The sequence below is a fragment of the Bos javanicus genome, chromosome 7, assembly GCF_032452875.1.
Source record: "Bos javanicus breed banteng chromosome 7, ARS-OSU_banteng_1.0, whole genome shotgun sequence".
Taxonomy (NCBI): domain Eukaryota; kingdom Metazoa; phylum Chordata; class Mammalia; order Artiodactyla; family Bovidae; genus Bos; species Bos javanicus.
Window position 1 is genome coordinate 14,002,644 of NC_083874.1, and position 24,808 is coordinate 14,027,451.

At 40.8% G+C, this 24,808-nt stretch overlaps 1 protein-coding gene and 1 long non-coding RNA gene across 7 annotated transcripts in view; one reads left to right on the forward strand and one right to left on the reverse strand.

Annotated features, from left to right (window-relative positions):
• LOC133250623 (zinc finger protein 266-like) overlaps positions 1 to 24,808 on the forward strand; it is a 43,737-nt gene that overhangs the window by 15,667 nt on the left and 3,262 nt on the right. For 4 of the 6 annotated variants that reach the window (XM_061422052.1, XM_061422055.1, XM_061422053.1 and 1 more), the window contains one exon: positions 182 to 19,853. The exons of 1 other annotated variant lie outside the window; for it this stretch is intronic. In XM_061422052.1, the coding sequence (XP_061278036.1) occupies positions 182 to 1,606 (1,425 nt within the window). In that variant the 3' untranslated portion in view covers positions 1,607 to 19,853. Of the gene's footprint in view, positions 1 to 181; positions 19,854 to 23,047; positions 23,104 to 24,808 lie in introns of those variants that run through there. One more of the 6 variants, XM_061422057.1, reaches the window with a different exon arrangement.
• Positions 11,486 to 24,808, reverse strand: part of LOC133250626 (uncharacterized) — a 39,964-nt gene continuing 26,641 nt past the window's right edge. The window contains exon 8 of the long non-coding RNA XR_009737366.1: positions 11,486 to 23,084. This is a non-coding gene — a long non-coding RNA (uncharacterized LOC133250626). The remainder of the gene's footprint in view (positions 23,085 to 24,808) is intronic.

Here is a 24,808-nt window from a genome sequence, read left to right on the forward strand (position 1 = left end):
TTAAAGAAGGATTTCATCATTTAAATTGAAATAAATCAACAGGGCAAGAATAGTATGAATGTAATGGAGATGGTATAAATCATTCATCCTCATTATAATAATGTTTCTGTTTTGAGATGGGTAGGAGGAGTTAAATGAGTCTGAGAAATCTTTGAATCATCATCCTTCCATTTCTCCACAGGCAAGAGGCCATAATGTACAGGAACTCTATGACAGTGAGCAATGTGGGAAAGACTTCAGTGACCACTCATGCCTTAGGACATACAGGAGTACTCAAAATGGAGGGAACCCTTATGAAGATAATCAGTATGGGAAAAACTTCCTTACTCTGCACAACAAATCCTTTACTGGAGAAAAATGTTCCATGTTTAATCAGTGTCGAAAAACTGTCATGCTGACTCCAGATATTGTACACTGGAAATCTAACATACAAGAAAAAGCCTTAGAACCCAGAGATGTTGGGAAAGCCTTTGCTAATGAGTCTTACCTTCAGACACAAGTGAGAGCTCACAATAAAGAAAAGCTCTACAAATGGAAGGAATGTGGAAAAACTTCTGTTCACTCAACAAGCCTTCATGCACATGTGCCAACTCACACTTCTAACAAATGCTACAGATGTGAGGACTCTGGAACAGTCTCCACTGCATCCCTAAGCCATAGACAACATATAAAAACACACACTGGAGAGAAGCCTTTTCAGTGTGACACATGTGGGAAAGCCTTTAGGTTTTCCTCATACCTTCTTGTTCACAGTCGAATTCACACTGGAATAAAACCCTACAAATGTAAGGAATGTGGGAAAACCTTTAGATTGTCTTCATACCTTCGTGTTCACAGTCGAATTCACACTGGAATAAAACCCTACAAATGCAGGGATTGTGGGAAAGCCTTTAGATTATCCTCATACCTTCGTGTTCACAGTCAAATTCACACAGTAATAAAACCTTACAAATGTGAGGAATGTGGGAAAGACTTCAAACATTCTCTACCCTTTAACATTCACATGGGAACTCACACTGGAGAGCAACCCTATAAATGTAAGGAGTGTGGGAAAACCTTCACTCGATCTTCAGGCCTTATTGAACATATGAAAACTCATACTGGAGAGAAGCCTTTTAAGTGTGACACATGTGGAAAAACCTTCACTCGATCTTCAGGCCTTACTGAACATATGAAAACACACACTGGAGAGAAGCCTTTTAAGTGTGACACATGTGGAAAAACCTTCACTCGATCTTCAGGCCTTACTCGACATATGAAAATTCACACTGGTGAGAAGCCTTTTAAATGTGACACATGTGGGAAAGCCTTTGCTTCTTCTTCCCACCTCATTAGACATCTACAGTCTCATACTGCACAGAAGACTATTAAATGTGACAAATGTGGGAAGGCCTTTGCTAATTCCTCATATCTTACTATACATTTTAGAACTCACACTGGAGAGAAGCCTTTTGAGTGTAATGTGTGTGGGAAAACATTTACCACTTCTTCATATCTTATCATACACAAACGAACTCACACTGGAGAGAAACCATATGAATGTAAGGAATGTGGAAAAACCTTTTCTCACTTCTCAAGCCTTTCTTACCATATAAAACGACATTGAAGAGAGGCCATTGAAATGTGACCAGTGTGGAAAAGCCCTTGCTGCTTTCTCAAATCTTATGAAACATTTTTTTGAAAATTTTGGCTGCACCCACAGCATGTAAGACCTTAGTTCCCAGTGACTGAACCCAAGTCTCCTGCATTGGAAGGCAGAGTTTTAACCACTGGACCACCAGGGAAGTCCCTTACTAAATATTTTTGAACTCACAATGGAAAGATGCCTTTACAGTGTAATAAGTGTGGGAAAAGATTTGCAAATTCTTCACCCTTTGCCATTCACAAGTGTATTCACACTGGTGAGATACCGTATAAATGTTTGGAATGCGGGGAGGCATTTGCTGCTTCTAAGCACTTTTAAAATGTTATTTATTCATTTTGGCTGTACCGTGCAGCTTGTAGGGTATTAGTTTCCCAACCAAGGATTAAACCTGGGCCCTTGGGAGTGAGAGCATGGAGCTGTACCCACCACTGGACTGCCAGGGAATTACCTAAGTATTTTAGAGCTCATACAGGGCAGAAGACTTTCAAGTGTAATATATGTGGGAAAACATGTACCAGTTCATCCGTTACCACGCACAAAGCTATTCACAGTGGAGAGAAACCCTATAAATGTACAGAGGAAAGCTTTTTGTCTTTCTGATTCACTTCAACAACCTGAAAGGTCAACACTTGGGAGCTGCTCTACAAATGTTAGGAATGTGGGAAGCACGTCAGTCCCACAACTGGTATGTAAGATATCACAGTGGAGATTTCCCTGGTGGTCCAGTGGTTAAGGATCTGCCTTGCAATGCAGTGGACACGAGTTCAATCCCTGCTTGGGGAACTAAGATCCCACATGCCACAGAGCAACTAAGGTTGTGCGCTACAAGTGCTGAGCCTGCACATTGCAACTAGTGAGTCCACCCACAGCAACAAAGGATCTGGCATGAGGCAACAAACCTCTTCCATGCCACAAATAAGACTCAAAGCAGCCAAATAAATAAATTAAAAAAACTCACAGTGAAGCCATATTATAATATTAAAGACACATGGACAGCCCTTTACTCTTTCCTCAGTGAAATTAATATTTTTTAAATATGGGAAATCTTGCAGTAGACAGAAATCCTACTGATTTAAGCTATGTGGCTAAGTTTTATTACTTTTTATATTTTATACCTTTAGGAAAAAGAAAGTAATTTTAACTTGTTCTTAGAGGTTTAAATGGTTATTTATTGAAGACATCCAATGTATCTTTTCCTGTGTAAATTCTGGTTCTGCTAAATACCTTAATGTTCACTTATAATCTCACTGTGGAGCAAAACTTTATGAATGTAAGAAGTTAGTTGTAGAGTCATCATTTTCCATTAGATTGTTCCTCATTCTTAATAAACATGAGGTATTTCACAGTCAAGAGAAACTGAATATGGAGTATTTGGAAAATACTACCCTGAGTCTGAGATCTTAGAGTTGCTGAGAGGTGTAGAGTGCTGGGGGTTCTGTATATCTGTTTCAAGCATTTGTGATTTGCTCTGACCTTGGGGAGAGTCTTGACACGACTGAGGAACTAAACAACAAGAACAAGTTCTTGCACACAGTGTGCCTTTCTTCACTCTCACAGCTAGACCAGGCCAGTATAGTGACTACACTTTCAGTTTGCACCTGGGTCTGAAGTGGACCTACAGGATACACACTTTATCCTTGTCTAACCTGCTGGATTCTCTTGTTGGATTGACATTGTCTTCACATTGTGAAGACAGGGAGTGCTTAAATGTGTACAGTGCTCACCACCCTCATTTATGGTGAGGACTTCCCTGGTGGCTCAAACATTAGAGAATCTACCTGCAGTGCAGGAGACCTGGGTCGGGAATATCACCTGGAGAAGGGAATGGCTACCCATTCCAGTATTCTTGCCTGGAGAATTCCATGGACAGAGGAGCCTGGTGGCCGACAGTCCATGGGGTCACAAAGAGTTGGACATGACGGATCAACTAACTTTCTTCTCATGCTGTCCAAGGTGAGGGATATGGTATGTCTATAAATTCTGTAAAATTATCGTGTCGTTCTTACCCTGATCCTGGCATGGCACAAGTGGAGAAGATTACATCTAATGTGAGTCACCCTGATTTCATGACTTTTGTAGGTGAACACCCCAGCATCTGAGGGAGAATCTTTAATCTCAAGCTGTGCAGAAAGTAATTGAGAATAATGTTCTCTTTCACCCCTAAACCCAACACCACAGTCTGACAAAACAACTGTATTTTTCTTGGTCAGACAACAGCTGTCACTGATGATATAACTTGCTTCTGTATTTTTTATTTCACTCATCTGTGAAAACAAAAACTCATGTGAATAGAGCTGGTCCTGATCATCTACTGTGCTTGATGCCATCAGTGGCAGTTCCTGAGTGTGGGTCTTGGGTGCAGATACACACTTGCAGAAACTCGTTTTAGCCTTGACAAAGTTCTCATGCTTGAGCAGCCTTGGATTATGTTGAGTTTGGCTATCATGCCTGCAGCTGCTTGATGATGCTTTATTGAGGTTTAATCAAACCATTGTAATAATAATGATAGTCCAGATCAACCTTAACGATAAATCCTGAACAAGAATTGCATGTGCACTTTTGTGTTACACATTTGTATGTATGGAGGAATATGTCATGTTGTAGTTTAATTTGGGGTGTGTACATTGTGACTTAGCCCATCTGTTGCCGCCTTTAATTATTTGCAATGACTAAGGGCTACAGATTGGCTTTAGATGTAGCCTAATTGTCTGAAATAAGACCTGAGTATCCTAGAGATTTTTCCAGTGGTCCAGAGGTTAAGCATCGCCTTATCCTTAATGCAGGGGACTCGGGTTTGATCCCTAGTCTGGGAACTAAGATCCCACATGCTGCAGAGTAACTAAACCTGCGCATTACTAGAGTCCATATATCACAATGAAAGATCCCACGTGCTGCAACTAAGATCCAATACAGCCAAATAAATATTTTTAAAAAGACCTACCCACTGAATTTCTTATAATTGCCTGAGTCTGAGACCATGTGGGAAATGTTGAGATCACTACTGCAGATTGACCTCATTCTGCTTGGCCTCCTGTTGACAGTGTTGTCAAGTGCTGAGCAAGATAAATCAAGTAAATATGGTCCCAGCTTTTGTTATTCAGTGAGTCACAAAGTGGCATATTCACATGGAAATTCTCCAAAGCCAAGATGATGTGAGCCATGTACACATGGATGAACCTTGAAAAACATTTTAAGTGAAAATAGTTGTCTGTATGAAAAATCCAGAAAGTGCAAATCTACGTATAGAGAAAGTATATTTGTGGTTGTTTAGATATTGAGAGAAATGAAGTGGGTGATTTGACAGCCGGAAGCTGCTTTTGAAGTGAAAAGATTATAAAATTGTGACAACATAGAGTCGTATAAATTAAATAGGTGTATTGTATTGTAGGCAAATTATGTCTCAATAAAGTAGTCCCAAGAAACAAAATAAAAAATCTTGATTATACCTACACTGATTGGGTAGTTACCAGCAGAGCCAGCCAGGCCGCCCAAAGGAGGCCCATTGAAGCCTCCTACTAGGAACTCGTCCTTGGACGCCCTCCTTCCAGCATGATACACTCAGGTTCACTGAGGGCCTCACCTAGCTGGGATGCAACTAACCACCACAAAGCTAATCACACAGGGAGAGGCACAGATAACGGGAATCTCTTGCATCATTTCCGTTCCGCACCTTGAAACGTGGGGCTTTGGATGTCAGCCATATTAGGCCGATTCACACAAGTTGTAAGTAGTTCCCTCATGACTGGATGCAGTAGGACTTTGGCTCCGCCCAGAGAGGCAGGTGGAGAGAGCATTGTACCCAAGGAAAGAAGTTGAGGCTAGAAACAGATTTGAGACCCGGGCTCTGCGCAGAAGGCGGCGCACACACCCAGGGTCGGGACTGGAGGTAGGACCAGGTCTAGCGTGGGGTTTAGAGGCTGGAAGGGCAACACAGGTTGAAGGCTCACCCTGCAGGATATTCATCAAAAAGATTTTCCATCACTTAGCCAGTTTCCTAGAGCTTTTGTAGGAATTCTCCCCATACTGATGGGCCTGCTCATCTTCAAAGTCGTGGTCTATTCAGTCAATCCCATTGTTAGGCCTTTGTTTCCTCTTACTGCTTTTTATTTACACGGATACCATGCTAAAGTCTAATAATACCACTGGGTTCCTTTGGAATTTTAAGGGTAGAAATTGAAATATCTCTTTCAATCGAGATATGTAAATTTGGGGAAAAAAAAAAGTTTTCAAATATGTATTTCTGGGTTTGTTTTCCATATCTAACAAAAAAGGCTAGGACTTCCCCTACTATGTTAATATAGCACTGAATCAGGCATTTTTTGTCTGTTCAGGAACAGTACCACAGTTTCTCTGGTAGTCTTGTTTGCTGTGTGTTTCAGGGGGTGGCCTTTAAGAATTGAATTTTTTAAAACCCTCATGTACTAACATGTTTTATCAGAAGATTCACAGACATTATCAAATGTGTTAACATTTACGTAATGGTTATTCTACTACATTAATTTTCCAAATTATGCTGTAATTTTTTTTTATATAACTCAGGATTCTGTTTTTAAAAATAACTTCTGGATTTACTACTTTGCTTTCAGTTCAGTTCAGTTGAGTCGCTCAGTCGTGTTCGACTCTTTGAGACCCCATGAATTGCAGCACGCCAGGCCTCCCTGTCCATCACCAACTACCGGAGTTCACTCAAACTCAAGTCCATCGAGTCGGTGATGCCATCCAGCCATCTCATCCTCTGTCATCCCCTTCTCCTCCTGCCCCCAATCCCTCCAGCATCAGAGTCTTTTCCAATGAGTCAATTCTTCGCATGAGGTAGCCAAAGTACTGGAGTTTCAGCTTTAGCATCATTCCTTCCAAAGAACACCCAGGACTGATCTCCTTTAGAATGGACTGGTTGGATCTCCTCACAGTCCAAGGGAGGCTAAAGAGTCGTCTCCAACACCACAGTTCAAAAGCAGCAATTCTTCAGCACTCAGCTTTCTTCACAGTCCAACTCTCACATCCATACATGACTACTGGAAAAACCATAGCCTTGACTAGACGGACCTTTGTTGGCAAAGTAATGTCTCTGCTTTTGAATATGCTATCTAGGTTGGTCATAACTTTTCTTCCAAGGAGTAAGCGTCTTTTAATTTCATGGCTGCAATCACCATCTGCAGTGATTTTGGAGCCCCAAAAAAATAAAGTCTGACACTGTTTCCACTGTTTCCCCATCTATTTGCCATGAAGTGATGGGACCAGATGCCATGATCTTCATTTTCTGAATGTTGAGCTTTAAGCCAACTTTTTCACTCTCCTCTTTCACTTTCATCACTTAGTTCCTCTTCACTTCCTGCCATAAGGGTGGTGTCATCTGCATATCTGAGGTTATTGATATTTCTCCTGTCAATCTTGATTCCAGCTTGTGTTTCTTCCCGTCCAGCGTTTCTCATGATGTACTCTGTATATAAATTAAATAAGCAGGGAGATAATACACAGCCTTGACGTACTCCTTTTCCTATTTGGAACCAGTCTGTTGTTCCATGTCCAGTTCTAACTGTTGCTTCCTGACCTGCATACAGATTTCTCCAGAGGCAGGTCAGGTGGTCTGGTATTCCCATCTCTTTCAGAATTTTCCACAGTTTATTGTGATCCACACAGTCAAAGGCTCTGGCCTAGTCAATAAAGCAGAAATAGATGTTTATCTGGAACTCTCTTGCTTTTTCCATGATCCAGCGGATGTTGGCAATTTCATCTCTGGTTCCTCTGCCTTTTCTAAAACCAGCTTGAACATCAAGAAGTTCACGGTTCACGTATTACTGAAGCCTGGCTTGGAGATTTTTGAGCATTACTTTACTAGCATGTGAGATGAGTGCAATTGTGCAGTAGTTTGAGCATTCTTTGGCATTGCCTTTCTTTCGGATTGGAATGAAGACTGACCTTTTCCAGTCCTGTGGCCACTGCTGAGTTTTCCAAATTTGTTGGCATATTGAGTGCAACACTTTCACAGCATCATCTTTCAGGATTTGAAATAGCTGAACTGGAATTCCATCACCTCCACTAGCTTTGTTCATAGTGATGCTTTCTAAGGCCCACTTGACTTCACATTCCAGGATGTCTGGCTCTAGGTGAGTGATCACACCATCGTGATTATCTTGGTTGTGAAGATCTTTTTTGTACAGTTCTTCTGTGTATTCTTGCCACCTCTTCTTAATATCTTCTTCTTCTGTTAGGTCCATACCATTTCTGTCCTTTATCGAGCCCATCTTTGTATAAAATGTCCCCTTGGTATCTCTAATTTTCTTGAAGAGATCTCTAGTCTTTCCCATTCTGTTGTTTTCCTCTATTTCTTTGCATTGATCTCTGAGGAAGCCTTTCTTATCTCTTCTTGCTATTCTTTGGAACTCTGCATTCAGATGCTTATATCTTTCCTTTTCTCATTTGCTTTTTGCTACTCTTCTTTTCACAGCTATTTGTAAGGCCCCCCCAGACAGCCATTTTGCTTTTTTGCATTTCTTTTCCATGGGGATGGTCTTGATCCCTGTCTCCTGTACAGTGTCACAGACCTCATTCCATAGTTCATCAGGCACTAGCTAATGTTTTTTAATGTTACTCTTCTAGATGCTTCATACATTAAAATTTTATAACCTAACTACTCAGTGATGTAGGTTCTGTCACAATTTTTTGTTTTGAGAAAACAGCTTTATTGAAATATAATTTTTGTACTATATAATTCATGCATTTCAAAATACTCAGTTTTTCTTCTGTTTTTCTATTAATCTGTTCCTTAGATTTCCTTCATGTTCATGTATTTGGTGTATTTCAGTCTTACATGGTGTAAGGTCAACTTTTTTGGTTTAAAATAGACTGCAATCTTAATAAACCAAAATTATAACACCAGCCTAATTTATTGTTGTTCAGTTGCCAAGTTGGTCAATTCTTTGAGACCCCACAGACTGCAGCACACTAGGCTTCCCTCACCATTTCCTGGAATTCACCCAAGTTCATGCCCATTGAATTGGTGATGCCATCCAACCATCTCATTCTTTGTCATCCCCTTCTCCTCCTGCCTTCAATCTTTCCCAGCATCAGGGTTTTGTCCAGTGAGTCAGCTGTTCGCTTCAGGTGGCCAAAGTATTGGTGCTTTAGCATCAGTCCTTGAAGATGTATTCAGGGTTGATTTCCTTTAAGATACACGCTGATCTCCTTGCTTTTCAAGGAACTCTCAAGAGTCTTCTCCAGCACCATAGTTTGAAAGCATCAGTTCTTCAGTGCTCTGCTTTCTTTATTGTCTGGCTCTCACATCTGTACATGACTACTGGAAAGACCATAGCCTTGACTATGCGGACCTTTATTAGCAAAGTGATGTCTTTGGTTTTTAACACACTGTCTAGGTTTGTCACAGCTTTCCTGCCAAGAAGCAACTGTCTTCTAATTTCATGGCTGCAGTCACCATCTGCAGTGATTTTATAGTCCAAGAAGAGGAAATTCGTCACCGTTTCCACCTTTTCCCCTTGTGCATGCTGCTAAGTTGCTTCAGTCATGTCCGACTCTTTGTGACACTGTGGACTGTAGCCCACCGGGCTCCTCTGTCCATGGGATCTTCCAGGCAAGAATACTGGAGTGGGTTGCCATTCCCTTCTCTAGGGAATCTTCCCAATCTTCCCAGGGATTGAACTTGCGTCTCTTATGTCTCCTGCATTGGCAGGCAGCTTCTTTACCACTTGTACCACCCAGGAAGCCTCTTCTGTTTCCCCTTATGTTTGCCATGAAGTGATGGGACCAGATACCATGATCTTATTTTTTTTAATATTGAGTTTTAAGCTGGCCTTGTCACTCTCCTCCTTCACCCTCATCAAGAGGCTCTTTAGTTCCTCTTCGCATTCTGCCATTAGAGTGGTATCATCCACATATCTGAGGTTGTTGACATTTCTGTCGGCAGTCTTGACTCCAGCTTGTAACTCATCCAGCCCGGCATTTCCCATGATGTTCTCTGTGTATAAGTTAAATAAACAGAGTGACAATAAACAGCCTTGTCGTACTCCTTTCTCCATTCTGAATCAATCAGTTGTTCCATATGGGTTCTAGCTGTTGCTTCTTGATCCACATACAGGTTTCTTAGGAGACAGGTAAGATTCCCATCTCTTTAAGAGTTTTCCACAGTTTGTTTTGACCCATACAGCCAAAGGCCTTAACATAGTCAATGAAACAAAGGTAGATATTTTCTGAATTCCCTTGCTTTCTCTATAATCCACCAAATGTTGGCAATTTGATCTGTGGTTCATCTGCCTTTTCTAAACCCAGCTTGAACATCTGGAAGTTCTCAGTTCACATAATCCTGAAGCCTAGCTTGGAGGATTTTCAGCATAACCTTACTACCATGGGAGATGAGTGCAACTGTCTGGTGGTTTGAACATTCTTTAGTACTGCCCTTCTTAGGAATTGGAATGAGGGTTGATCTTTTCCAGTCCTATGGCCACTGTTTGGATTTCCAAATTTGCTAACATATTGAGTGCAGCTCTTTAATACCATCATCTTTTAGGATTTTAAATAATTCTGCTGGAATTCCATCATCTCCACTAGCCTTATTGGCAGCAGTGCTTCCTAAGGCCCACCTGACTTCACATTCCGGAATATCTAGCTCTGAGTGAGAGACTACGCCATGGTGGTGATCCAGCTCATTAAGACCTTTTTTGTACAGTTCTTTTGTGTGTTCTTTCCATCTCTTCTTGATCTGTTCTGCTTCTATTAGGTCTTTACCATTTCTGTCCTTTATTGTGCCCCATCTTTGGGCAAAATGTTCCTTTGATATTTCCAATTTTCTTGAAGAGATTTCTAGTCTTACCCTTTCAGCCTAACTAGTAATCCCAAAAATGGTATCCTAATGGTGACAGACTTGGAAAGTTCCACTGGTCATTATGCATGAAACAAATTCACCCTGCTCAGGATGAGAAGCCTGAAACCTGAAATCCTGTAATAGTCTGCGTTATCTGACATTAGGATCTGCCTTCTTATAGAAGGGTTTTGCGTGCTGTGGGAAGCATTATGTGTTTTCTATTTTCTAATATTTCTTTGTTACCCTGAAGTTTCATAGGGTCGTAGGTAAAAACCGGCTATCTACTGCCTAGTAGAGATTGTACTTAACACCACAGTCCTCGAATTAGGAAACCTTGTGCTCAACACGTCCACAGAAGAGTTAGTTTCATGGTGACTGCACAGGATATTTACTTTTTTTTTTTTTTTTTGCATTGAGATACTGTTAGTGTTCAGTGAAATATACATTTAAGTATTCCACAAATGACTTTTGAAAATTGAGTATACTTATGTAATCACCAGCCTACACAAGATATAGAAAATATTAATCTTCCGCAAAAGACCTTTGCACATTTTAGTCCATTCCCTCACCATTACCCGCAAACACTTTCTAGTTTCTAACAGTTACTTGACACTGTATACTGCGTACATATATTAGGCAGTTTGCTCATCATTTTCACATTGTATCCTACCTAATTTTTCTCTACTATTTGAAGAAACATTATGGGAGAGGTGATCAAATCTCCCAGTGAAATTGTGGGCTTTTTTGCCTTGTATTTCTGTCAAGCATTGCTTTATATATTTTACAAATAAATTACTAAGTGGCTCATAATGCACATCTCAACTTTTTATATTATGAAGAATCAGAATTTTATATATAATTAACTCCATCTGTAGAAATGCATTAAGTTTACACAGACTGACAGTAGGGTCTGCTTCTGTTTTCTTTTTGAGGGTTTTTGCATATTGTGGGCAGTAGTATGTTTCATCTGGTTACCAATGACATAGAGCCTTGCTCAGCAAAGAGTAAAGGCACCAGTGATCTTCTTTCTTTCTTTTTTTTTTTTTTTGTCATGCCACATGGCCTTTAGGATCTTATTTCCCTGACAGGGATTAAACCTGGGCCCTCATCAGTGAACGTACAGAGTCCTAATCAACGGACCGCTAGAGAATTCACACCCAGTGATTTCTGACTAACAGACAACTGAGATCCTTCACAAGACTGTTGAGAGTACCTTGATATAATGACAGCTGGATCTTATTGCTTGATGTGACGCACAGTCCTCCAGAGGATATAATTAAATTTGTCCATGTAGAGACAAAACAAAAAGTGCTCTGGGCTAACAGTTGCTACATCTTGATACCCAAAGTAGAGATTTTTGTATATATCAAAAGCTCCCAATTTTCTGCTTTTTCTCAATATGCCTATGAAAAACACACCTGCCAAGATATAGTAGATGAATCCTGAAGACATTCAGCTATGTGAAATAAGCCAGATACAAAAAAATAAATAAAAACTATAAGCTGTATTATTCCGCTTACATTAAGTTAACTGGAGGAATCTATTTCATAGGCAGAGACAGAAAGTAGAAGAGATGTCAAGACTAGGGAAAAGGGCATTGGGGAGTTAGTGTTTAAGTACCAAGTATCAATTTGAGATGGTAAAAAATTTCTGGAGATAGATGGTAATGATGGTTACATAACAATAAGAATATACTTAATGCTACTGAATATACTTAATGCTTTTTTTAAGATTTGTTTTTATATTTGGCTATGCTGGGTCTTTCAGGATTTGAAACAGCTCAACTGGAATTCCATCACTTCCACTAGCTTTGTTCATAGGCCCACTTGACTTCACATTCCAGGATGTCTGGCTCTAGATGAGTGATCACACCATCGTGATTATCTGGGTCGTGAAGATCTTTTTTGTACAGTTCTTCTGTGTATTCTTGCCACCTCTTCTTAATATCTTCTGCTTCTGTTAGGTCCATACCATTTCTGTCCTTTATCGAGCCCATCTTTGCATGAAATGCTCCCTTGGTATCTCTAATTTTCTTGAAGAGATCTGCCGGTAGCCGGTGTGAGGAGCTCCGCCCATCGCAAAGGTCATGAGGAAGGGGGCTCAGCATACACAAAGGCGGGATGGAGCCTCAGGAGTCCCCCTGGATATTCTCGAGCATCTACCCCCAAAAAACCAGACTCTGCCTACTTTACTGCTTTGTGCTCTCACCTCTGACTTTACTGGGGGCTGTCCCCCACCACCATCTCACTCTCTCTGATAAAGAGTTAACTCACAGCTCCAGTTAATAACAGCTTACAGTTCCTGGGCATTAGGAGTGTTTAAATCCAAACCCCTCAGATAGCTCTCTAACTCGCCTGACAAGTTTACCTGGACTCCTACAGCTATGCATACAATTGTTTACAGTCTCCCAGCCATGAGAGGCACGGGAAGCTTAAGATATTCAAATAGCTTAGAGCCTCTCAGAGAGTTAGAAACTGTCAGGATAAAACTAGTAAAAGATTTCATTGATGAGCCAATGCTTGCTGCCAAGTTTCCACATCCCCGGTATTGTATCCTTGAATGTGTATTGATTAATATAGTTGGTACGTAGAAAAAATAAGTAGTGGCCTTGGTGTTAGCAACTTTAGAACCTTAAGGTAATAAATTCTTTCCTTTGTTATAAACCCACTGCACCTCTGCCCTATAGGGAATGCAACTTTATCTAACACCTTCGGAGGATGGCGCCAAACCTTAAAATAATTACTCTTAGAGAAAATAAGTCTTATGGTTGACAAACCTTTGTCAAGAGTCATAAAATGTTAATAGGCCTTCTGACCAGAAGATGATGTAAATCATCTAAACCATTTGTATATGATAAATTTGCAGGAAAGAAACCCTGGTTTCGATAAGGATCAAAGACTGCTGACTTTGCATGATTTCACATTATCCCTATTATCCTCTATGTGTATACTTAGAGTATAAAAGCCCCTGTTGAAAATAAAGCTATGGGCCTTGTTCACCGAAGCTTGGTCTCCCCATGTCATTCTTTTTCTCAATTTCTGGCTGAGTCTCCATCTGGAGCACAGAGGTCCTCTGCAACCATTTATTTGCCTGGGCTTCTAAGACCCACTCAAGAAGGTGCCTAAGGTGGAGCACCTTCCACTACTTGAGAGGGCGCCTGCGGCCTCCGTGGTCAGAGCTAACCTGATGTCACAGGTTATATTGATTTTCCCCGTAAACCAAGCCACTCAGCCTCTTTTCTCCACTGAATTTTCCTACTGAGCTATCCTCATTCTATTACTCTTTATATCTTTGATGAATATTTAAATAAAGCTATTGTATCCAATTGGAGAAGGAAATGGCAACCCACCCCAGTGTTCTTGCCTGGAGAATCCCAGGGATGGGGGAGCCTGGTGGGCTGCCGTCTATGGGGTCGCACAGAGTCGGACACGACTGAAGCGACTTAGCAGCAGTAGCAGCAGCATTGTATCCAGTGAACTTGCCGAAGCCGTCTCCCCTTCAAATTCCCTGGATCAGCCGGGGCTGGACCTCAGCAGAGATCTCTAGTCTTTCCCATTCTGTTGTTTTCCTCTATTTCTTTGCATTGATCTCTGAAGAAGGCTTTCTTATCTCTTCTTGCTATTCTTTGGAACTCTGAATTCAGATGCTTATATCTTTCCTTTTTTCCTTTGCTTTTCACTTCTCTTCTTTTCGCAGCTATTTGTAAGGCCTCCCCAGACAACCATTTTGCTTCTTTGCATTTCTATTCCATGGGGATGGTCTTGATCCCTGTCTCCTGTAAAATGTCACGAACCTCCATCCATAGTTCATCAGGCACTCTATCAGATCTAGTCCCTTAAATCTATTTCTCACTTCCACTGTGTAATCATAAGGGATTTGATTTAGGTCATACCTGAATGGTCTAGTGGTTTTCCCTACTTTCTTCAATTTAAGTCTGGATTTGGCAATAAGGAGTTCGTGATCTGAGCCACAGTAAGCTCCTGGTCTTGTTTTTGCTGATTGTATAGAGCTTCCCCGTCTTTGGCTGCAAAGAATATAATCAATCTGATTTTGGTGTTGACCATCTGGTGATGTCCATGTATAGAGTCTTCTCGTGTGTTGTTGGAAGAGGGTGTTTGCTATGACCAGTGCATTCTCTTGGCAAAATTCTATTAGCCTTTGCCCTGCTTCATTCCGTATTCCACGGCCAAATTTGCCTGTTACCCCACGTGTTTCTTGACTTCCTACTTTTGCATCCCAGTCCCCTATAATGAAAAGGACATCTTTTTGGGGTGTTAGTTCTAAAAGGTCTTGTAGGTCTTCATAGAACCGTTCAACTTCAGCTTCTTCAGCATTACTGGTTGGGGCATAGGCTTGGATTACTGTGAAATTGAATGGTTTGCCTTGGAAATGAACAGAGATCATTCTGTCGTTCTTGAGATTACATCCAAGTACTGTATTTCAGAATCTTTTGTTGACCATGATGGCTACTCCATTTCTTCTAAGGGGTTCCTGCCCGCAGTAGTAGATATAATGGTCATCTGAGTTAAATTCACTCATTCCAGTCCATTTTAGTTCCCTGATTCCTAGAATGTCAATGTTGCCATCTCCTCTTTGACCACTTCCAATTTCCTTGATTCATGGACCTAACATTCCAGATTCCTATGCAATATTGCTCTTTATAGCATCGGACCTTGCTTCTATCACCAGTCACATCCACAACTGGGTATTGTTTTTGCTTTGGCTCCATCCCTTCATTTTTTCTGGAGTTATTTCTCCACTGATTTCCAGTAGCATATTGGGCACCTACCGACCTGGGAAGTTCCTCTTTCAGTATCCTATCATTTTGCCTTTTCATACTGTTCATGGGGTTCTCAAGGCAAGAATACTGAAGTGGTTTGCCATTCTCTTCTCCAGTGGACCACATCCTGAAAGATGATGCTGTGAAAGTGCTGCACTCAATATGCCAGCAAATTTGGAAAACTCACCAGTGGCCACAGGACTGGAAAAGGTCAGTTTTCATTCCAATCCCAAAGAATGCTCAAACTACCACACAATTGCACTCATCTCACACGCTAGTAAAGTAATGCTCAAAATTCTCCAAGCCAGGCTTCAGCAGTATGTGAACCGTGAACTTTCAGATGTTCAAGCTGGTTTTAGAAAAGGCAGAGGAACCAGGGATCAAATTGCCAACATCCGCTGGATCATGGAAAAAGCAAGAGAGTTCCAGATAAACATCTATTTCTGCTTTATTGACTATGCCCAAGCCTTTGACTGTATGGATCACAATAAACTGTGGAAAATTCTGAAAGAGATGGGAATACCAGACCACCTGACCTACCTCTTGAGAAACCTATACACAGGTCAGGAAGCAACAGTTCGAACTGGACATGGAACAACAGACTGGTTCCAAATAGGAAAAGGAGTATGTCAAGGCTGTGTATTATCACCCTGCTTATTTAATTTATATACAGAGTACATCATGAGAAACGCTGGACTGGAAGAAACACAAGCTGGAATCAAGATTGCCGGGAGAAATATCAATAACCTCAGATATGCAGATGACACCACCCTTATGGCAGAAAGTGAAGAGGAACTAAAGAGCTTCTTGATGAAGGTGAAAGAGGAGAGTGAAAAAGTTGGCTTAAAGCTCAACATTCAGAACACGAAGATCATGGCATCTGGTCCCATCACTTCACAGGAAATAGATGGGGAAACAGTGGAAACCGTATCAGACTTTATTTGGGGGGCTCCAAAATCACTGCAGATGGTGATTACAGCCATGAAATTAAAAGACACTTACACCTTGGAAGGAAAGTTATGACCAACCTCGATAGCATATTCAAAAGCAGAGACATTACTTGGCCAACAAAGGTCCGTCTCGTCAAGGCTATGGTTTTTCCAGTGGTCATGTATGGATGTGAGACTTGGACTGTGAAGAAAGGTGAGCACCAAAGAATTGATGATTTTGAACTGTGGTGTTGGAGAAGACTCTTGAGAGTCCTGTGGACTGCAAGGAGATGCAACTGGTCCATTTTAAAGGAAGTTAGTCCTGGGTGTTCTTTGGAAGGAATGATGCTAAAGCTGAAACTCCAGTACTTTGGCCACCTCATGCAAAGAGTTAACTCACTGGAAAAGACCCTGATGCTGGGAGGGATTTGGGGCAGGAGGAGAAGGGGACGACAGAGGATGAGATGGCTGGATGGCATCACCGACTCAATTGACATGAGTTTGAGTGAACTCCGGGAGTTGGTGCTGGCCTGGCATGCTGCAATTCATGGGGTCGCGAAGAGTCGGACATGACTGTGCGACTGAACTGAACTGAACTGATGCTGGGTCTTCAGTTGCTACATGCAGGCTTTCTCTAGTTGTGGGGAGAGGGACTACTCTGTAGCTGCTGTTCATGAGCTTCTCTCATTGCAGTGGCTTCTCTTGTTATGGAGCATGGGCTCTAGGGCAGTCAGGCTTCAGTAGTTGTGATGTACAGGCGTAAGTTGTCCTGAGGCATGTGGAATTTTCCTGGACCAGGGATTGAACCCATGTCCCCTGCATTGATAAGCAGATTCTTAACCCCTGATCCACCATGAAAGTCCTAAACTACACAGTTTAAATGGTTGAGCATAAATAATATGTGATGTATATTTTATCATAGTAAAAAATTGTGGAAGGAGATTATATGTATTATTTGTAGGAATCTCGTAAAATACCATTTCCAGGGAAAAGAAATTCTAAGTAGGCTTGGCTGACAGTACCTCTCATAGAGTCCCAGGTCAACAAAATACCCATCCAATATAGAAGGCTTTTACGTGCTTGAGGTTCATTAATTTATATATCTGAGGCACGTGTTTAGAACAGTCATTTTAAAGCAACTAACCAATAAAAAATCAGATTTTTAAACGGCTAGATTTTAAAATTGCTACTAAAACCAGACCCTGAACTGAGAGAGATATTGAGTTAAAAAATGAAAAGAATAAAGCAACTTGCTCAGACAGTATTTCACAGAAAGGGAAAACCAAACAAAACACCTGAATAAAACATCTAACAGAAAATGGAATTTTAAAACACCCACATGTAGGGTCAGTCCTGCAGGTTTCCTGAATAGGGACGTTAGTAGGCTCACAAGTTCAGCTGCCTCAGCCTCTCAAAAACAGGAATGTCCCAATCCCCCAGATCACAAGCCACTCTTTATGTGACAAGTGACTGAGCAGTCAGGAGGAAGACAGCTGCCTGTGAGAGTGGCAGCTCTAGGTGAAGAGTAAAGAAAGGACCAGAGCTGCATTGACTGCAGGATCCCAAATAGCCTAGGGGATAAAGCCAATGGGATAAACTCAATGGATGGCCCCAATGGAGGCTGATGGAGACAGCCAGGTCCAGAATAGAAAGGGTTAGAAAAGACCAACATGAATCCTTCATGACCCAGGCAAAGCTGGTGAACAGTCACACCTGTTCCTGTCATCAATACTGTAATGTCCACGGTGGGGCAATCATGCACTCAGTCTACATGACTGTGTTCCCTGTACTGTATTGTTTAGTCATAAGCCATGTCCAACTCTGTGACCCCATGGACTGCAGCATGCCAGGCTCCTCTGTCCTCCACTGTCTCCCAGGGTTAGCTCAGATTCATGCCCATTGAGTTGGTGATGCTATCTAACCACCTCATTCTCTGCCACCCTCTTCTCCTTTCCTTCGATCTTTCCCAGCATCAGGGTCTTTTTCTAGTGAGTCAGCTCTTTGCATCAGGTGGCCAAAGTATTGGAGCTTCAGCTTTAGCATCAGTCTTTCCAGTGAATATTCAGGGTTGATTTTCTTAAGGATTGACTGATTTGATCTCCTTGCAGTCCAAGGGACTCCCAAGAGTCTTCTCCAGCACCACAATTCGAAACTATTCATTCTTTGGCATTCAGCATTCTTTATGGTCCAACTCTCACATCTGTACGTGACTACTGATGTAGTCACGATGTACTGTGTATGTAAGTTAAATAAGCAGAGTGACAATATACAGCCTTGAAGTACTTCTTCCCGAATTTGGAATGAGTCTGTTGTTCCATGTCCAGTTCTAACTGTTGCTTCCTGACCAGCATACAGATTTCTCAGCGTGCAGGTTAGGTGGTCTGGTATTCCCATCTCTTGAAGAATTTTCCTCAGTTTGTTGTGATCCACATAGGCAAATGCTTTTGCATAGTCAATAAAGCAGAAGTAGATGTTTTTCTGGAACTCTCTTGCTTTTTCTATGATTCAACAGATGTTAGTCATTTGATCTCTGGTTCCTCTGCCTGTACTAAGTCCAGCTTGAACATTCATGGTTTATGTACTGTAGAAGCCTCACATGAAGAATTTTGAGCATTACTTTGCTAGCATGTGAGATGAGTGCAGTTGTGCTGTAGTTTAAGCATTCTTTGGCATTGTCTTTCTTTGGTATTAGAATGAAAACTGACCTTTTCCAGTCCTGTGGCCACTGCTGAGTTTTCCAAATTTGCTGGCATATTGAGTGCAGCACTTTCACAGCATCATCTTTCAGGATTTGAAATAGCTCAACTGGAATTCCATCACCTCTACTAGCTTTGTTCGTAGTGATGCTTCCTAAGGCCCACTTGACTTCACTTTCCAGGATGTCTGGCTCTAGGTGAGTGGTCACACCATCATGGTTATCTGGATCATGAAGATCTTTTTTGTATCGTTCTTCTGTGTATTCTTTCCACCTCTTAATATCTTCTGCTTCTATTGGGTCCATACCATTTCTGTCCTTTATTGTGCCCATCTTTGCATGAAATGTTCCCTTGGTATCTCTAATTTTCTTTAAGAGATCTCTAGTCTTTCCCATTCTATTGTTTTCCTCTATTTCTTTGCATTGATCACCAAGGAAGGCTTATTTCTCCTTGCTCTTCTTTGGAACTCTGCATTCACATGAGTATATCTTTCCTTTTCTCCTTTGCCTTTTGCTTCTCTTTTCTCAGCTATTTGTAAGGCCTCCTCAGACAACCATTTTGCCTTTTTGCATTTCTTTTTGTTGGGGATGGTCTTGATCACGGCCTCCTGTACAATGTCACAAACCTTCGTCCATAGTTCTTCAGGCACTCTATCAGATCTAATCCTTTGAATCTGTTTGTCACTTCCACTACATAATCATAAGGGATTTGATTGAGGTCATACCTGAATGGTCTAGTGGTTTTCTCTACTTTCTTCAATTTAAGTCTGAATTTGGCAATAAGGAGTTCATGATCTGAGCCACAGTCAGCTCCCAGTCTTATTTTTGCTGACTGTATAGAGCTTCTCCATCTTTGGTTGCAAAGAATATAATCAATCTGATTTCAGTATTGACCGTCTGGTCCCTTGTGTTGCTGAATAGGAGGAGAATCCTGAAATCCTGCAATCCACGCAAGATGCTGCTTGAAAAAAAAAAAAAAAAACAGAAAACCAAGATAGATTGTATAGGAGCTTATACTACAAAAGAGCCGCAAGTTCAGAGGAATTGGTTTTGGACTTGGAGGACGGGATTTTGGTAACAAATTTATTGAGACATTTTTCACATAGAATTCACCCACTTAATGTGTACATTCAATGGTTTTTCACAAATTCTGAAAACATTACTATAATCAATTTTAGAATGATTTCATCACCCCAAATACACCATCCCATCCACAACCCTAAGCAGCTACTAATCTATTGATTATCTCTACAGATTTGCCTATTCTGACAATTTCATATCAGTTTTTTAAAAAATTACCATATGGGGGACTTCCCTGGTGGTCTGGTGGCTAAGACTCTGAACTCCTAATGCAGGAGGCCCTGATTTGATCCCTTGTCTGGGAACTAGATCCCACATCCCGCAACTAAGACCCAGCACAGCCAAATAGATATTTTTTAAATAAAAAAATTAAAATACTATATGCCTTCTTGTGACATTTCTTTCACATAGCATAAACATCTATGCTGTAACATTTATCAGTATTTTATTTTTTTAGATGATGAGTTTGAATTTGAATATTAATTCAAATGAGCTATCATAAAATGAGACAATGGGTTTGAATTTGAATATTAATTCAAATGAGCTATGGTAAGTATTAGCAAGTAGAATATAAAGCCACATTAATAAAATAATAAGCCTTGACCAAGTGGATTTACTCTAGGAAGTCAAGGTTTGTTTAGTTATTAGGAAATCCATTAAATAATACATCCTATAGGACATCTAAGAAGGTAAATTATATGATTATCTACATTGATGCTGAAGAAGCCTTTGACAAAATTCATAGCCATTATTTATATAAACACTCAAGAAAATAAAAATTGGCGAATACTTTGTTGGTTGATTATCTATATCTATAGCTATGTGTGTGTCTGTGTACTGGTGACATTAGCTAATGCAATTAGATGAGAGAAATTAATTCCAAGAGAAGTAAGACCACCTCTTTTTGCAGATGATATGTTATTACACATGGAAAGGTCTACAGTATCAATTATAAAATTAATATAAGCAGGGAAGTTTCTGGTGGTCCAGTGGTTAGGACTCTTGAGTTTCCACTGCTAGGGGCACAAGTTTGACCTCTGGTTGGGGAGCTAACCAGGTTTCATCTGAAAGTCGCTCAGTCGTGTCCAATTCTTTGCAACCCCATGGACTATACAGCCCAGGGAATTCTCCAGGCCAGACTACTAGAGTGGATAGCCTTTCCCTTCTCCAGGGGATCTTCCCAACCCAGAGATAGAACCCAGGTCTCCTGCATTGCAGGTAGATTCTTTACCAGCTGAGCCACCAGGGAAGGTCTCACATGCTGCACGGCAAAAAAAAAAAAAAAAGTAAGCAATTAAAGAATTCAGTATCTTTGCAAGATATGGAATTGCCATTTAGAAGTCAAAAGCCTCCATCTACTAAGCCAGTAACTAATAAGGTGATACAATGGTAAAGGAAAAACTCAATTACAATAGTAAAAAAAGAAAGTTTGGTTCAAACTTAACAAGATATGGATAAAACCCAAATGAAGAACCTTAAAACACTCTTGTAAGACAAAATAGATTTGAACAAAAGGAAAAACATCCTTTGTTCTTCAATAAAATGGCTTAACATAATAAAGATATAAATTTCCCAGGATTAATTTGGAAGTATAACATAATCCTGGGCTGCCCTTGTGGCTCAGTTGGTAAAGAATCCACCTGCAATGCAGGAGACCTGGGTTTGATCCCTCCATTGGGAAGATCCCATGGGGAAGGGAAAGGCTACCCACCCCAGTATTCTGGCCTGGAGAATTCCATGGACTACAGTCCATGGGGTCACAAAGAGTCGGACTCAAGTGAGCGACTTTGGTTTTCATAACATAATCCTAATACGAATGCCAAGAATCTTTTTTTATTAGGCAAACTGATGCTAAAGTTTATATGGAAGAACAAACATCTGATGATACCCAAGAAAGCACTGAAAAACAAGCGATGATGCCCTACTGATGTTAAAACATGGCACAAAGCCACTATAACACTATAGTATTGTCACATAAATAGGAATCAAATGGAATAAAGTAGAATATCTCAAAATAGGCACAAAAACATATGGAATTTTAGTTTGTAAAGGTGGTGTTTCAGATCACTGAGACAAACATGGAGTTTTAATGAAAAGTGCAAAGACAACTAACTAGTTAGCCATCTGGGAAAAGATAAAATTACATATGTACCTCCCACCACTCACAAAAATAAAACATCAAATGGATCAATTATCTAAATGTGTGTTTTGGGGAAGCTGGGAAGCCATACACGTTAAGTATTCAAGTGATTTCTGGACTAATTAAGGAAAAAGATATGACCATGAGGTGGCAGTATAGACACCTTATTTGGGTAGAACTTTGACAAGTTTCTTGGTCTTCCTGGTAGCTCAGCTGGTAAAGAATCCACCTGCAATGCAGGAGACCCCGGTTCAATTCCTGCATCAGAAAGTTCCCCTGGAGAAAGATCGATTGGCTCAGATGGTAAAGAATCCACTTGCAATGTGGGAAATCTGGGTTCGATTCCTGGGTTGGGAAGATCCCCTGAAGGAGGGCATGGCAAGCCACTCCAGTATTCTTGCCTGGAGAATCCCCATGAACAGAGGAGCCTGGTGGGCTACAGTCCATGGGATCACAAAGAGTCGGACACAACTGAGCACACAGTTGACAGGTTTGCATATGAGAAAAGTACCAGGAAATACCAAAGTTATAGCATCAGGGTTACTACTCTGAAGGGGGGAGTAGCCAAACTTCTATTCCAGGAGGAAAAGGCAGTTGCAGAGGTGGTTTATGTATCTAGGCGATATTCAGAAGCCTCATGGGGAGTCTCTGGGTCAGAAAGCTCTGAAGGGTGACAGCACTTTGGGGTCTTTATAGCCCCAGGATTTATCTTCTCATGGTGGGCAGATTTTATTTCTGGGGTATGCTAAGCAGCTGTGTTCTAAATGACTGAAAATCTCCATCTCCTTGTTTGGGCTATGTTTAAAGCTATGAATTTATGTATGTATAACTGAATCACTTCTCTGTACGCCTGAAACTAACACAATATTGTTGATCAACTATATTCCAATATAAAATAAAAATTAAAAAAAATAATTAGGACTTCCCTGGCAGTCCAGTGAACACTCTGTTCTTCCATTGCAGAGAGCACAGGTTGATCCCTGGTTGGAGAACTAAGATCCTGCAGGCCACACAACAAGGTTTAAAAAAAAAAAAAAATTTGTTTTTAATTTTTTTTAAAAAATGTTTAAATAACTTATATAAGGAAAAATAAAAACTCCAAAAAAATAAAAACAACTTAATTTGTAAATTTTTGAGTTTGGCATCAGTAGGCTACTGTGAATAATGCTGCTGTGAATATTGTTGTGCAAATATTTGAATCCATGCTCCCAGTTCTTTTGGATTTATCAGATCAGATCAGTCGCTCAGTCGTGTCTGACTCTTTGTGACCCCATGAATCGCAGCACGCCAGGCTTCCCTGTCCATCACCAACTCCCGGAGTTCACTGAGACTCATGTCCATCGAGTCAGTGATGCCATCCAGCCATCTCATCCTCTGTCATCCCCTTCTCTTCTTGCCCCCAATCCCTCCCAGCATCAGAGTCTTTTTCAATGAGTCAACTCTTCGCATGAGGTGGCCAAAGTACTGGAGTTTCAGCTTCAGCATCATTCCTTCCAAAGAAATCCCAGGGCTGATCTCCTTTAGAATGGACTGGTTGGATCTCCTCACAGTCCAAGGGAGTCTCAAGAGTCTTCTCCAACACCACAGTTCAAAAGCATCATTTCTTTGGCGCTCAGCCTTCTTCACAGTCCAACTCTCACATCCATACACGACCATAGGAAAAACCATAGCCTTGACTAGACGGACCTTTGTTGGCAAAGTAATGTCTCTGCTTTTGAATATGCTATCTGGGTTGGTCATAACTTTCCTTCCAAGGAGTAAGCGTCTTTTAATTTCATGGCTGCAGTCACCATTGGCAGTGATTTTGGAGCCCAGAAAAATACCCAAAACCAAAAATCCCATGGATGGAGGAGCCTAGTAGGCTACAGTCCATGGGGTCGCAAATAGTTGGACATGACTGAGTGACTTCACTTTCACTTTTCTTTTCCAGTTCTTTTGGATTTATACCCAAAGTGAAACATAATTGTTTCATTATTTGAGGAACTTCCAAACTGATTTCCACAGCAGTTGAATTTCATATTCCCACCAGCAGTGTACAAGAGTTTCAGTTTCTCCACATGCTCACCAGGATATTCTTTCAACTTCATGGCAAGTTTGAAATATTTAAAAATGAGAAGTTGATCACCTGAAACTATCACAACATTGCTAATTGGCTATACCCCAATACAAAATAAAAAGTTTAAAGAAAAAAAAGGTTGTTAAGGGAATTCCTTGGTGGTCTGGTGGTTAGGACTCAACACTTTTATTGCTGAGGGCATGGGTTCAATCTCATGATTGAACTAGGCTGGGGAACTAGGATCCCCCAAGCAACACAGTGTGGAGAGAAAAAAAAAAAAGTTGATAGAGGGGGCAAAAGGGGAATCTACTTTTGGTCAAAAAGACACTTCATGCTATGATAAATTCTAAATTCTCAAGTGACATTTTTTCCAAAGAAACTAGCATGTCATAACATATCTTTGTAGTGACCCTGGCAAGCGGCAGCTGTATGAAATGTCATTAGCACCACTGAATCTAAAATTATTTCAAAATAAAAGGTTTTTCTAAATTCTATGTTGATTAATTTGGGGTACTGTTTAATTCTTGAAGTGTGCCTGAGGAGATGCCTGCTTGACATCTCCACTACTGGGTGTGATGGTCATGTTAATTTTCAGATTCCCAAAACTAATGCATGATTTTCCCCAACATCTGTTCCTGCTCAGTCTTACCCCATTTCAGTAAATGACA